At 38.6% G+C, this 14,727-nt stretch overlaps 1 protein-coding gene across 15 annotated transcripts in view; it reads right to left on the reverse strand.

Annotated features, from left to right (window-relative positions):
- Nucleotides 1-5,894: 5,894 nt before the first annotated feature.
- PPP1R21 (protein phosphatase 1 regulatory subunit 21) overlaps nucleotides 5,895-14,727 on the reverse strand; it is a 33,466-nt gene continuing 24,633 nt past the window's right edge. For 5 of the 15 annotated variants that reach the window (XR_012585980.1, XR_012585973.1, XR_012585977.1 and 2 more), the window contains 6 exons: nucleotides 13,608-13,643; nucleotides 12,282-12,398; nucleotides 11,253-11,351; nucleotides 8,920-9,048; nucleotides 8,294-8,393; nucleotides 5,895-7,089 (listed from right to left, as the gene is read on the reverse strand). Coding sequence is in view for 6 of the 15 variants with exons in the window: in XM_074578901.1 (XP_074435002.1) it covers nucleotides 7,060-7,089; nucleotides 8,920-9,048; nucleotides 11,253-11,351; nucleotides 12,282-12,398; nucleotides 13,608-13,643 (411 nt within the window). In the remaining 9 variants the exon portion in view is untranslated. Of the gene's footprint in view, nucleotides 7,090-8,293; nucleotides 8,394-8,919; nucleotides 9,049-11,252; nucleotides 11,352-12,281; nucleotides 12,399-13,573; nucleotides 13,644-14,727 lie in introns of those variants that run through there. The other 10 variants (XM_074578903.1, XM_074578900.1, XM_074578904.1 and 7 more) reach the window with 8 other exon arrangements.

Here is a 14,727-nt window from a genome sequence, read left to right on the forward strand (position 1 = left end):
GGGACGGCGGGGTTTAGCCCCACCCCGAGGCCCCGCCCCGCCCCCGCCCCCCCGCCCGGGAATTTTAATTTGATTTCCATGTAATTGGGGAGTAAGGAAGTTACCCGAGCAGCTGTGAAGCCTGTGGAAACGCTGAAGGCAGGGAAGAGGAAAGAAACGGTTAATGGGCGCTACGGCAGCAGAGGAAAGTTCTTACTCATAAACACAGTCAAGGCGACGCTGCGCGTGTATTTGGCCGTCACTGTCCGTTGCGTATCGATAGACCTTTCCTCAAGTCAGGGAAGGGCAGAACTCATCCTTCAACCAGCCAACAGGACCGAAAATTAAGAGAGGGAAGAGCAGGGACAGACGTCTTTCACGGCCACAAAGCTCAAAGGACAGCCCTTCCTGGGAAGAGCTTCGATTCATTCCTTCCTAATTGTCTTCTCCAAGAAAGGTTCCTCTGGAGGAGCCTCACGCCTCTAATGAGGACAAGGAATCCAGGATCACTCTCTTCAGTCCGCACCCTTCCTAGATGTCTCTCTGGTAGCACTGTGCTGGCTGGAAAGGCTGGGTAGAGCTCCACAGCCATTTAGCTTAAATACATAAACTTGCTGGTTTCTTAGAAGTTCTTAAGCCAGGGTGATTTTCAAAGTTGTGTAAGAAGAACCATTTCCTTCTCTACAGTGTCAACCTCCCCGTCTCCAAAAAGGCAAACACTGTCAAGAAAAGGGCCAAGGATTTCTTGGTGTGCAAATGTTCATGCCCCAGGAAAGGGACACCTCAAAGAAAAAAAAAAAAAAGTACCCATGTTTTAACGAAGATTATTCAACCCTTGGGAAAGAAGTTTCTGGGTAGAGGACCAGCCAGAAAAATCTCTTACTGAAGAGTAAGAGAATATGAATTGCAGTCAAAGAGGGTTGAGGAAGGGCAATCTACTGAAAGAGGGGGAGATTCAGAGGTGACCTACCGCTATTTACAGCAATGAGGACCTCCTGGGGATCAGGCTTGGAGGAAGGAGGTTGGCAGCCTCTGGTGAGGCTACAAGGCACCACCCCGTGACAGCGGTTGAGCCAAGGTCGATTTTCCATGGGGTGAGAAGCTGGTGAGACTGTTTTACAAGTTCTTATGTTGTCAGAAAGTCACGCCAAAGGAGACAGGCTTTTCTGGAAAATGAGTCGAGGCAGGCTCCGTTACATTGCTGACTATATTTATGTTGATCTTAACATGACTTGCACTATACTACCCTTTTTATAAAATGGTTATTGTTTATAACTATTTTGTCAAAAGTGACACCTGTCAGTTCATATCTCATGAGAACCAAATAGTCTTAATTGGAGACAGAAGAGCACTCCTTTCTAAATTCATTTGAACTCTTTGCTCTACTATTTTGCCTTCTATTTTAGCAAAAAAATGCCTGCAAAAGTCCATCTAAAATGAGAACTCACATCAAAATGCAAAACTAAGAGTCAAATTCTTCTCTCTCATACAATAAATTCATTTTTCACGTAGTACTATTGCTATTAAAAAATCCTCACAAGTTTAGGACATTCACTGCTTAAGTACCATATATTAACTACATATAAATCGGTTATAGAAATTTAGCATACTCACATTCTTTTTGTGAGAGGTTGGGTGCTGGTTGGTTTCAAATGTTCTTGAGCTCCTGGGCTAGATCGATAACCTAAAAGAAACTTGTCCTCGGCTACTGGCTTGGGCTGAAAATAAACCTGACTTCCCAAAGGTCAAAAGAAACTTTTGGAAAAATTGATTTCCCCCCTCCAAAGGTGAATATTTGCTGTGTCCAACATCGCATATGCTACGTGCAAGTTGAAAGTCGATTAAGTAGAAGGCACACAAAGGGTGCAGCACCAGTTCCAGTACTACAGCTGTTCCTTACGCCAAAGGCTGCAGTTAATGAAGCTGCACGGGAGTTCTCAGTTCAGACCTTTTCAAGCTAATGACATCATTAAAATATTTTTTTCTTGAATAAAAAGTGGTCTAAATTACTATTTAAGCACAAATCGAAGCCTTCGAAGTCAGAGAGGATGGAAACTTGAGGCTTTAGTGGGAGGGCAGACAAGGACGAAGACACTTCTTGTAGCAGAAGGCGGTGTGTATGGAGACTTAAGGTCCTCCATACCCATTTCAGAAGCAACGAGCTTTACACGGAGAAAGTTTGCAGGCAGCTACGTTCCACCACAGACTAGCTTCCAAGGCAATTCATGAAAGAATCCACAATGCTTAAAGTGACTGGAAATTACCTGGACTCTTTAATCGTGTGGTTTTAACTCTTGTCAGAACCAAGCTGTGTTGTTTATGAAAGACCATAAATACGATTTTGACACCAGGCCTAGATTTCAAAGGCCACTTCCTTGGGTAAGACTTCATCAGTTTATTATGAAGTTTTGGACTTATACGGTGAATTATGAGTTAAATGAGTGCAGATAAAGTCTGACCTCTGCTGTTATCTCTACAATTCCACATATAAAGTTTAAAAACCTAAAATCCTGACAGGGCTGTTAGCATGCTAGCTCGCCACGCAAATCAAGGCCAACAAGAACCATACGCTTCTTGTTTTGCAGCTCAACTATGTAACCTCGGTATTGCAGCGATGCAAGAATTTGCACTGGAAGCTTCTGTAAGAAGCCAGCGTGGTTCTAAATTAGCGTTGACATGTCTAAAGCTGCCTACACGCACAGCAGAGGCAGACAATGAGAACTGCCCCCAGGCAAATTTCCATGCCGTGGCTTTCATAGTCCCGGTCAGGCCTTGTTTACAAAGGTCCCCAAAAGCCTCCCTCTGTCCCCAGCTGTAACCAAGCCAGCAGTTCTGCAGACAAAAGTATAGTTAAAGCAAGTTTTTAATTCTGTGATTAAAAGAAATATTCAGGAATGAGGGCAAACACGGCCCCTTCTAAACAAACGTGGTTTTGATTCCCTGCTGAGTAATACTGCAAGTAGTAACAGGAGCAGAAAACGCAGAATAAGACAGAACAAGCATTCTTAATACAGCGGCATCTAGCCTTCGTGGGAGGAAGCAATCAGACCTCTGGTAGCAATTACAGTTTTTTACTGCACTATGCTTTATTTTTATTATGGCCCCGCTGTTGCTAAGATCATGCTCTCAAATTACCTTACATACAAACTGCATTAAAGAACAAGCTTGCCCAGTTTACAGGGCCAGACGGTTCTCCAAGGTTTAATATATTGTTGGATTTGTATATAAAAAAAGAAAAAAAGTACCCACGTTGTTCAACCAAGCCAGTAAATAACTTCTCTAGTCTCATGATAGGTGATGTGTGGATAAAAAGCTTATTTCCTTTCCTGTTTGCAACTGATGCCTTCAACGTCTAAGCAAATCTGTTCTTTGGAGTCACTGTGAGCGCTATTGAAAGTGATGAGACCCTGCCGTGCCCAGAGGCAGCATCAAGGAAACACACTGGGCCAAAGACTTTTCCCTGCCAAAAAATTCAACTCATCTGTCAGTGAGGGAAGGTGGAGTAGGAAGAGCAGTGGGATTACAAATACAAATTAGAAATGCAGCTGGCTTGGTAAAAAGGGAAAATACCCTGTATAAATAGGCAATGCATTTCAACAAAGATGGGAAGGCAAAGAATTTCAGTCTTGATACCGCTGCTGCTTGGAGCACTGCTAGATCACATCCAATGTGAAGATCCAGGCACCACTACCATTGAAGTGTTGAGCTGGTTAAGACTTAATCTGAAGGAATTGGCAAAAGACATTGCAAACACCGCCATTTTTAAATCAACGCTTAGGTTGATCAGTATTTAAATCACAGATGTATAGTTGTGTATGTAACAATTTAAAATAATCACATCGGTATTTAAACAGCAATGAGATAACACCCTTGTGCGGCTTATGACAATGTCAGCCTAAGAATCTTAGTCTAGAAGTTTATCTTCCAGGCAGGGAAACCTCTGACCTGTAAGAGCTTAAGGCCTTTTAAAATAGCCAGTGTATGTGCTGCTGCTTGGGTACTTCCAAAACTCATGAAGTAGTTGTTAAAAGGGCAGTCTTGAAGTCAAATTCATTCTCGGTTATAGCAAGTATTTATTTTGAACACACAGAGTAATTACTGGGGATGTATTTTCAGAAATGTAGGATAGCTAAACATTTTAAAATCTTTGAGAGCATTAGTATAGGTTTAAAGCAAAGTTCAGAAAGAATTTTTGAAGATCCTGTTATTAAAACCATTAATAGGAAATAGTGCTGTTATCGGAATTGGTCACTTAGCCATGAGTATGAGAGATTCCTCATGAGGTGCCCAACATTATGGAGAAATGAATTAAGCATGGTAAAAATGCTTTAAAAACTTGGGTTATGGTGAACTGTCCATTAAAAAAATTAATTAGCATCAGAATTTTTCTTTAACCCTGATTTTATATTATATTGTTCTAAAGATTTTCCTAGTTTACATCAGTTTGTCATTAGTTTCCTCATTAATCAACTAGGAAGTCAAGTATTCACACTGTAAGTTTTTGAACATTAATTGCAATATTAGTACAATTTCTTTGCCTAAATTTTGTGCGTTCCATAATAATCTGCACAGACCATTTTGTATAGACAAAGTAGTTCAAATTCATAGTTCTGGAAAACTTTGTCTCAAAAATTAATTCCTCACTTCAATGTTGAGGACAACTTTCAGCTTTTTAATAGCATAGCATTATTCAGTAACAATTTAGATATTTAAGAAAGTTTGAGATATTCAGAAACTGATTCAGAACCACCTAGTTTGGGGATAAGCACAAGCTAGTTAGTGGCATTAGAAACTGGAACAAGTGGAAAGGCCTAAGTTAAATGTGATATACTAATGCCTCTTCACAGTGTTACTACAAGAGTATCCAAAATACCATTTTAAACTATTTTTTCCCCCCCAAGATTCTATTTTTGTGTATTGATAGTTTACAGTTGTCTGTAACTTCCTTGGAAACATTTCCTTGAAAAACTGAAGACAGCTTGAGTGGTCAAACTGTCTCTTCCTGAGCATATTTACTGCTGATGATTGGCAAGAGGGACACCCAAATGTATTTCCAAAGACACACTGCAAGGAAAAAACGCTGATAAACTAACATACATTGGAATTGTACCTAAATGCCTACACATTCTATATTAATTCCAGTTTTGATGTTGGGGGTATACTCTTGTAAAAACAGTTTGAGATAACAGACACATTTAACTTTTTCTATGCACATTTTTGAATGCTCAATCTTCAAACCATGTTTTTACTTAGGCTTTTCAAAAATGGCATATGCAAAACCTTTTTCTTAATGCAGCCACCTATGAGAAGCAGCATCAGTAAGAAGTTCAGTTTGATCCACGGAATTAAAATAAGATAAATTAGTACCTTCACTGCAAGATGAAAGTCCCCAGATGAGGCAGCTTCAGAAGAATTGGAAGAAAGCAATTGGCCTCCAACCCTAGTTGAAACAGTTGAAGCTGTATCTGCTTCAATAAAATGGTTAGAGAGAAAGTAAACACTTCCTAACCCTTATTAGCACCACCATGTATTTTTTAAATTCAACACGATGCTAGTAAGAAACCACGCAGGCTCTCCCCATCTCCTCTCTAGTTTCATGACTGCATCCATTTGGTCTTTATAAGGAAAAAATTGTACCAGAACAGTTCCCCAGTTGGGATCAGCACAGATACGATGCTTGTTTGCTTTTCAGCAGACAAGAAGGTGAGAAAAGCTAACGTGGACTCGGTGTACTTTGCACACCGCAGCATTAGGAACAGAAATGCAGCCTGGCTCAAACAAAGAGTAGCGCTACTAAGAGTAACTAGACAGGTTTTATTACTTAAGCTCACCTTACCAGGAGTAGCTGTTAGTATCTCACCACAATACCACATCATGAAACCGGGATATAATCAGAATCAACAAAAAAGTCAAGCTCATTTTGTGTAGTTGATTTTATTACATACTAATAATGCATATCAACACAGCTGTTATCAGAGTAAACCCTTATGGAACAAATAAGTGCCATAATGCAAATTATGGAACCGAAGATCAGTGTAAAGCGTGGAGCAGCACAGCATCTGCTTAAAAAAATAAAAAAAAAAAATCAATGCTGTGAACTCTTAGGGTGTTAGACTTCACTTAAAAAAAAAGAAAAATCTTAGGAGAGGCCTAAAGTTCACAAACTTCCCAAAACACAAGAAAAGTCACGTGCATCCCCCCAGTGAATCCATCAGGACTTAATTCCATGAAGACTTTTTGCAAATTCGGTGTTTAAATCTTCTACATATTTCATATTCTTCTTTACTGTAAGAGAGCACAGGAAGCTGATCTATTCTACACACATATATTGCTTTACTCTTTTGGGGCAAATTACGATCACAATTTCCTCTGGCTTTGAACAGCTATTTCAACCAATATATATACATATATATGTGTAAACAAAACGCTTAAAGCAATTTCATAGAAGTATTCCAATTCAGCTATTTGTGCTCTTTACTTCAAAATCCAAAAGTGCCAAATACAAGCAGCAAAAGTTACCACTATCACAGTCAAAAATAAAAGTGATCCCATTTACTTGTGTGAATTTATAGAAATCATTTAAAGCTACAATTCCAATTAATTCAAAAGGGCTGAGAACAGGAATAGGATATTCACAGTAACTGCACATCTTGCATGGCCAAAAGTCTCAAAGTTAATTTTAAACTGTTATTAACAAGGAATGTACATATGTTGACAATTTAACATAACTCAAAAATAGACAACTACCACACTGATCCAAATTTGTTAATGCATAATCATATTTGAAAATATACAAAATATGAAGTTATTACATGAAATTAAAACCTAGTTTTAAAAAGTGCACAGTAAAAACTGAAGGTAATTACTATATAAATTATCCACAGTGTGTATTTCCTGGTTTAGAGCCAACATTAAGTTCTATCTGTCACAAGTTCTAAATATTTTAAAGCCATTTACAGCACCAAATCAGTTTTTACTAGACCCAATGCCACCTCTGCTTCCTGTAACAAACAGGGATGAACATTCACTAACTGCATCCTGGGCAGCAGCAGCTTCCAAAGACAGTTGATCAGACGCAAGCTATCGATTTTTGTTCTTTTTAGAATTTCCCTGCAACAAGACACAAGTGAACAGAACATATAGTTTAGATAAGAAAATCTATACAGACAACATATAAAACCTGATGTCTGATAATATATGCCTACAGCAAACAAAGAACAGTCAAACTGAAAATAAACAGTCCATAGGCTTTTAATAACGGAAGCTTGTAACTGGTTGCTCTGAAAATCCCTCTGTCTTTCCAGCCATAGCAGTGGTTAAGTACCAGGTATTTCAAATAAGCACAACAGTACCTTACCTCAATTAAAACCTGCGGAAAAAGAGACGTTTGAGTTACGTCCCAAGACACTCAGTTGTATTAACACCACTAATATTGTGAGGGCAGTGAAGGCAAGTCAAATCATAATTCACCCTTAAGTGATACTCCAAATATAAACCTTATAGGATAATTGCATCAAATTAAAATTGATTCCCCACCTTATCATTTTGTTCCAAAAATAAATTTAACTATAACTTGGTCTATACAGAATATTCCTAGTTTAGAAGAGAATTTGTTCTACAGCTAACCAACTCACGTTTGACTTACAACAGCTCCACAAAGCAAACGGTATAGCTTAAAATAAACTTTTGTGCAATAGTTACTTGCCAGCAATTCCCTGTCTTCCTATTTCCTTAAGATAACATTTGGTTTTAACCTAACCAACAACTCGCTCCAAGTGATAGTGGCTTTAACTGCATCATTTTGATTTTAACTGAATCACTATCTATGTTTGATAGCATTTGAAAATCCGTGTCTACTGTTGTGAGATTCTGAACTACCTCCTTACAGACAGAGGGCCACTTCAAATCTTAGAAGTATGACAAGTGAAAAATTCCAGAAAACATTTTATAAAAACATGAAGTGTTATGGTCAGTATGCAGCCAAGAGCTTTCCTCTAAAGACACAAGAGCTTATACTCCAAAAAGTAGTTTTAAAGATTGCAGTGGCCAGTCAAAACACTTAGACATCTGAAGAAAAACAGTTCTGTACATGAGAGGAAGAGTCTACTCTAAAAAATAAAAGCTGCTGTCATGGGACCTTTAATCAAAACATAGATTTTTATTTTTTTTTTTTAACCTTTCAGTGAAATTTGCTTCCATGCATTCCACAATTAAGGAGAACAATGCTAGCTTATTAGTTTCCCAGCCAGACTAGTGAAGGGTAAAGGCCTTCACGAGTTCTGTTTCTCCCTAGAACCATCAGAATAAGCTATACCATGGTTTAAGCACTGACTGCTCCAACAGCAGACTTCTGTATTTTTCATCATTAACATGAAGATAAGTCAGAAACTTGCTTCTGGTAAATGGATAGAATCCTTGATTGGAAAAAAAAAAAATTAAGCGTGCATTTTAAAGTCACAGAAGAATTCAAGTGGCAAAGTTTTCATTCCTACATATGAGAGACCAAAAAGCTAGAATATAGAAGTAAAACAGAAAAAGAATAGCCGCCAAGAACAGACTATGCTGCAACCAAGAGAGGAGTGCAGGAAGGACACTCCTACCACTAAGTTAATCATAAACACCTGGTTAACACTAGATAGATTTGCAAATAGTTCTATTTTCACCAGAAAACCTTTCACACAAAAAAAGGTGCTGATCGTCCATCAGAGGATACACTTTGAAAGCCAACTTTAAAGCAGTGACATAAAGTGTTGTTTCTTTCCCAAATATATGTTTTGCAAGAATTTTTTCTTCACTGAAATATGCGGGACCAGGTTTATAGCTTTCTTTCCAATTGGCCAAGAACTATAGCTTGTGAATTGGTTTGTTAAAGGGTAATACTGCAGTAATAATGCGACCCACAGACCTCCAAACCGCAGCCAGTGCCTAACGTCAACTTACCTTACTAGTCATCTTTAGTGTATCAATTTCTTCCCTTTGTTTAGTTAAGGTTTCATTCATACTGCAGAGATGGTCACTCATCATACTTAACTGATCCTCGTAACTTCTCTTTGTTGTCATCAATTCGTCCTAAGGGAAACAAAAAGTAACCAGAAGCCTTTGCTCAGTATTAGCAACAACTGACACAAAGCAGCCAACTTCTATCTCCACTTAGTAAGCTCTACGGTTTTGCTAAGTGTGTGCAATTAAGCTAAACCATTTAGAAAAAAAAATCACTTGCTGCAAGAAACTCAATAGCTATTTTACCTGAAGTCTCATGCATAGTATGTTCCCCTTATTTTTGCTGTTTCCTTTATAATTTTTCCCCCCCATTTTTTATGGCTTAAATAAAAAGACTAACAGCTAAGTTTTCCAACATTGCTTCCAGCCAAGAAACAAGTGAAGTTTATAGGGTTAGAGCACCGCCTGTACATGAATATATGTGGCATACAAAGCTGAAGGAATCAGCAATCCACATGCAGTCGCAGAGCTATGATCCCCCTGGCATTAGATAGACACAGTGGGACAGCGTGCACGACTAGAACACGGCCATGAAGGGATACAGACACTTTAGGAAGGACAGGATAGGAAGGGTGGAAGTCATGCTTTACGTGAAGGAGTGGTCTGAAGACAATTAAGATCTCAAATGTAGGGATCAGGGGAGAACAAGGATGATATGGAGGGCATTTGCTACAAGCAGGTAGAAATCTCACAAGTCCAGACCCTGATCCTCATGAGGGATTTTAACCATCCTGACATCTCCTGGAAGGGCAACAAGGTGGGACACAAGCAATTCAAGAGTTCCCTTGAGTGTGGTAAAGAACTTCTTGATACTAGTGATCAATAGGCCTAAGAGAGGCTCTCTGCTGGACCTGTTACTCACAAATAAGGAAAAGCTGGTCAGGGATGTGAAAGCCAATGGTAGCCTTGGCTGCAGCAACCTTGAGTTAGTGGAATTTAAGATCCTGAGGGAAGCAAGCAAGATGAATAGTAGAATTACAGCAACCCAAGATTTAAGAGGAGCAGATTTTGGCTTTCTCAAGGTCTGCTTGGCAAGATCCCAGGTAAAACTGCCCTGGAAGTTAAAGGGGCCCAGGAAAGCTGAATGATCAGGGACAGAGCAAAGAACAATCCAATCCTTAGGAAATTGAGCAACTGTGGCAGAAGGCCAGCGAGGCCATACGGGAAACTCCCGATTCAACAGCTTGATCTGAACTCTCTCTGCTCTGACCAAGTAGGGGGACCAGATTACCTTCGGAGGACCCTTCCAACCTAAATAATTCTATGATTCAATATTATGCAGGCTACTAAACATACAAATGGTGCGCCTGCTATCTTTTCTTAGGAAGTTTAATATGTAATTGAAAATTAACATCTCGTGTTGAGTTGGATATTGACTGTGGAATTTTTTAGAGAAACTAAAGAGTACTTTGTGTTCATGAACAATTCTTTTAAGTGTATATCATTATATTCACTGCCTGTATGAAGCATTTTAGGTACTCACCATCTCAGACAGGTGAGCAATAAAGATATGAACTAAACATGAAGAGAACACAAAGGCATTTAAACACTGAATATTTATACATACTTTATTTTACTATTGGCTCCTTTCTGAACTGCGTGGAGGGGAAGGACAAAGGGACAGGACATTCACAGGATGTCTGGTATAAGAGTTTATTATCTATTGTTTACAACGGCTTCTTAAGGATTACCCTGAAGCTATTTTTGCTTAATATTAAGCTGTCCATCTCAAAAAGACACCCTGGCATTTCTAAGACTTTCAGTCCCAGGTGCTAGAAAGGATTAAGAATGTGGTGTATCATCTAGGAAACTGCACTTTCATCACTTTTCTAGTCTTGTTTCCAAGTTAAATGGACTGATGTGTAGTCAGCCTCGTCAGTATCACATCTAACTCCGAGGAGTAGATGCAAGTGCTGGCTGTACACAAACTAATCCGCTCCTTGCAGAGGGAAACAAGCCACTGCAGTCAGTCATACAGCAACACCTTTTGACATTAAAAAAAGCATTTTCATAAAAAGCCTTTATATCACGTGTGCTAACACACAGGCTTGGCTACTATAACCTTTTCCTTGCAAGCACGTTCAACTTTATATGTGGGATTTGAAGTGTGTTTTTTAAGTCTCCTCTCAACATACCATTAGAGTTTTTACATCACATAACTAAGGACCTAATAAAGACATGACCATAGTCAAGGGTCATAATTTTTCTCCTCCAGCTTCCCCTTACGCACAATTACAAAATGCATTTATTACATTATATAACATTTTACTTGCCTGTAACCTACTGATGTTTTGACTGGCTAGTTTCAACTCTTCTGTAAGCGATTCCTTGGACTTCTCTGCTAGAGACAGTCTTTTGGCAAGTGCTCGACACTGTCAATCAGAAGAGGATAAGAAGGGTAGAAGGGAGGAAAGTTAGTTCAAGAGTATTGCCTTGCACCATCTTTAACCAATTGCTTTAGATATTTCCATCTTTATGTAATCCTTAGATTTCAAGAAACTTAGTCAGAACTTGTGCACATTTTTAAACGCAAATGTAATGAAGTAGTTAACGTTACATTTTCCTTAATTTTACAGAATTACCATATTACCAATCCTCTAAATATCATATTTTTCACATAATTACTAGGAAATATCTCATAAGGAAAAAGCAATACAGACAACTCACTTCATACGTTGCTCTAATATCAAAGATGTTTCCTCCATACTATGTCATCTACTATTAAAAAAATATTTAAGAAGATTTGCACTGTCAGCCTGGAGCTCTGGTATACTCCATATCATTTAGTTCCACAAATCAAAATGGCCACTACTTTCAAGAAAAATTACCTCATGATTTGAAATGAAAACAGGAAGTCAGATACTTCAAGAATTAACAAAACGATTCATTGTATAACTTATGCCTAAGAACCAATTTCTCAGAGGAGAGCTGTTTTCATCACTTCATGTTACACTCAAGTATTTTTGAATGACATCAGCATCACTTCAAGATGAAGTCAGAATTAGCTTGGTAACTAAAGCCAGCTGCTTCAGCTTATGTGAACAAACCTATACGCGATAAACACTGTACGTCTTCATACCCCCAACACAAGGCTACCAAAGTATTTAAAAAAAATATCTTTCTACAGTATCCATTTTTATGCATACTACACCACAGACAAAAAAAACCCAAACATATTCCAGGAACAGGTTTTTATGAAACATTATGTTCCATACATTTAAACTCAGTGTCAAAACACTTGCCTGTGGAAAGTTCAAAAAGCGATTTACTGTTTTCAGTACAGACACTGCCTGCGTGCTCACCTCAGCATGGAAGTGTACTGATTTGCTGTCAGCAAGCTGCAGATGAGACGTAAGTTCTGCTATCCTTGCCATATAGTGGTTTTTTATCAGGTCTTCACGAGACTCAACATCTGGAGCCTGGCAAAGCAAAAATTTAAGCAGACAGATATTTATGTTTAGTAGACTGAATACTTACACCACAACATTGTCCTCTATACTGAGGACTTCTTCCCTCCTGAAGCCTGTCTGTTCTACCCAAAAGCATTAAATTCCCTAAACACAACAGCCAAATTACAGGAGGTCACTCTGCAATTTGTCACTGTGATGGTGACTCTTAGTGTCAGACTCCCTTAAAGGGCAAAGGGCTGACTGAAGATATAAGAAGTTAGCTTGATCTAATGTATCAAGTCTCTGATGAAGATGAAAATCCATTGCAGAAGTGGACTGCTTTCATCTGGATAAAAACTTCCTGGCTTTTCCCCAGCAAGGAAGAATTCCTTCGCATAAACAAATTTCAGAAGCTCACAACAGTCAAAACTATTTCTAATGTTGCATGTTCCAGAACTTTCTTTAGCCATTTGAACTTTAAAAAAGCCACAACTCACCAGTTTACTGTAAGTTACAGAGTAACCCACTAGAGGCAGCTTTCATGTAACTTGTCATTACCTTCAAGCTCAGCACTACGCAGTAGCTTTTAAGAACTTTTATCAGTCATTATCTGCCCCTCATCCCCTTTTTAATCATACCTTCAGAAGAAAAGGAGTAAACTAAAATACACATCAGTTCCCTGCAGTGCCAGAAAAAGGAAAGCACTGAACCTTACTCTGCTACGTTCCTGCTGAGGCAAGTGTTGCGGTATAGCAGTGCCAAACAAAAGAGTTAACATTGAGTCTGACAGCTAGTTCAAACTTTCTTTGGCATGAGCTCTGGTGTGCGATAGCCTGTACTTAAGTGTAAACCACCAGGTACTACAGTCAGTGACCTTTTTTTTTTTTTGCAGCTTTATCCCTCCCTCAAAAGTTAAGAATTGAGGCTTGGAATGCAGTTAGGGTTACTGAAGTACAGACAGGCCAATGCCTTCCTCGAATTACAGGGAGCAGACCTGGACCACAGCTCACACTGCTCCAAACTGCTTACATGAATAAAAAGATAACAGTTCACTAGGCAGAAGAAGAAAGTTAAGAAATACATGTATTTCGGAAGCTTGAAAATATACTATACAGGCTACATGGGTGACATGCCATTATATGACGGTATTCTTGGTAATTAGACCTTTGGAATAAGTTTAACAGAATCAAAATTGAAGTATTTACCAGATGTACTTCAATGATGTTTAAAACAGATTACCTTTTCATCATCAGTAGTTATAGTCAACATTCCAATCTAGAACAAGGAAGAAAATATGCTTAAGTGAGAACTGCAAAAATAGATACTATAGCTGCAAGTCATTTTGGCTTCAGTCATAGAAAGACTTTAAATTAAATAAAAATCTTGCAACAGTTAAAATTAACCCCAAATTTAAGTATTCCACCTGTAACACAAACAAGAGTAATAATAGGCATTAATGCCTTGAACCAAATTAAAGCTGACACCAACTTTCCAAATATAGCCTTTGCCTTATGATGTACACAGGGAAAAAGCAACAGAACAACAAGATGCAGCTAGCTTGTATAATTATGCAACTGCTTGATTCCAGGAAACTAATTCAGAGATACGTTAGTACATTGAAACATTACTTTCCAGGTTGAAGAGCAAGGAAACCCTTCCTGGATTTCGCGAGTACCTTCTGAATTCCTTTCTTTCCAGTTTCACAGTTCAGTCTGAAGCCCTAACCGAAATATAGCAGGGGGGTGTATGCAAATAACTAGTTTCATGGAACAATGTCTTTATAGAGTCAAGAGGGTTTTTTTCCTGACCTCAACAGGACTAGAGATTTAGGTTTATGGGAAATATTTGTACAATATGTTGACCTGTGAGTTACATTAAACATCATAGCTAGAAAAAGCCATTCTCCTCAAACTCCTAACAGATGAGATATAGGACCAAATACTTAACATGGCCGTTTACTTCAAAATTGGGGATTTTAAAATAACCCACAGGTCATTGTTATCCTGGAGCAGGAAAGCAGTGAGGAAAAAAAGGAAGAATTCTATCAAGTGCTGAGCTAAGTAGATTGTTTCTTTCTTACAGGTGACATCCCTATTAATACCATTTCAGAAGTGGTAATTCAGAAGAAAGGCAAACTTCTTTTAAATAGTAGCAGTAAACAGGGGAGAGATTTACCCAACACAAAAGAGCAAGTACAGAATGCATGCCATATCCAAATGCAATTGTTGAGCCCAAGTTGTATGTATGTATGAAAGTTACGTAAAAATTAAGTGTTCCGGACAGCACCGAAAACTTGAATGGCTTCACGTTAAAATTAAATTATGCTGCACAAGCTTGTAGTAAGCCTCTCAACCCATTT

Source organism: Larus michahellis, chromosome 3, assembly GCF_964199755.1.
Source record: "Larus michahellis chromosome 3, bLarMic1.1, whole genome shotgun sequence".
In the NCBI taxonomy this organism is placed as follows: domain Eukaryota; kingdom Metazoa; phylum Chordata; class Aves; order Charadriiformes; family Laridae; genus Larus; species Larus michahellis.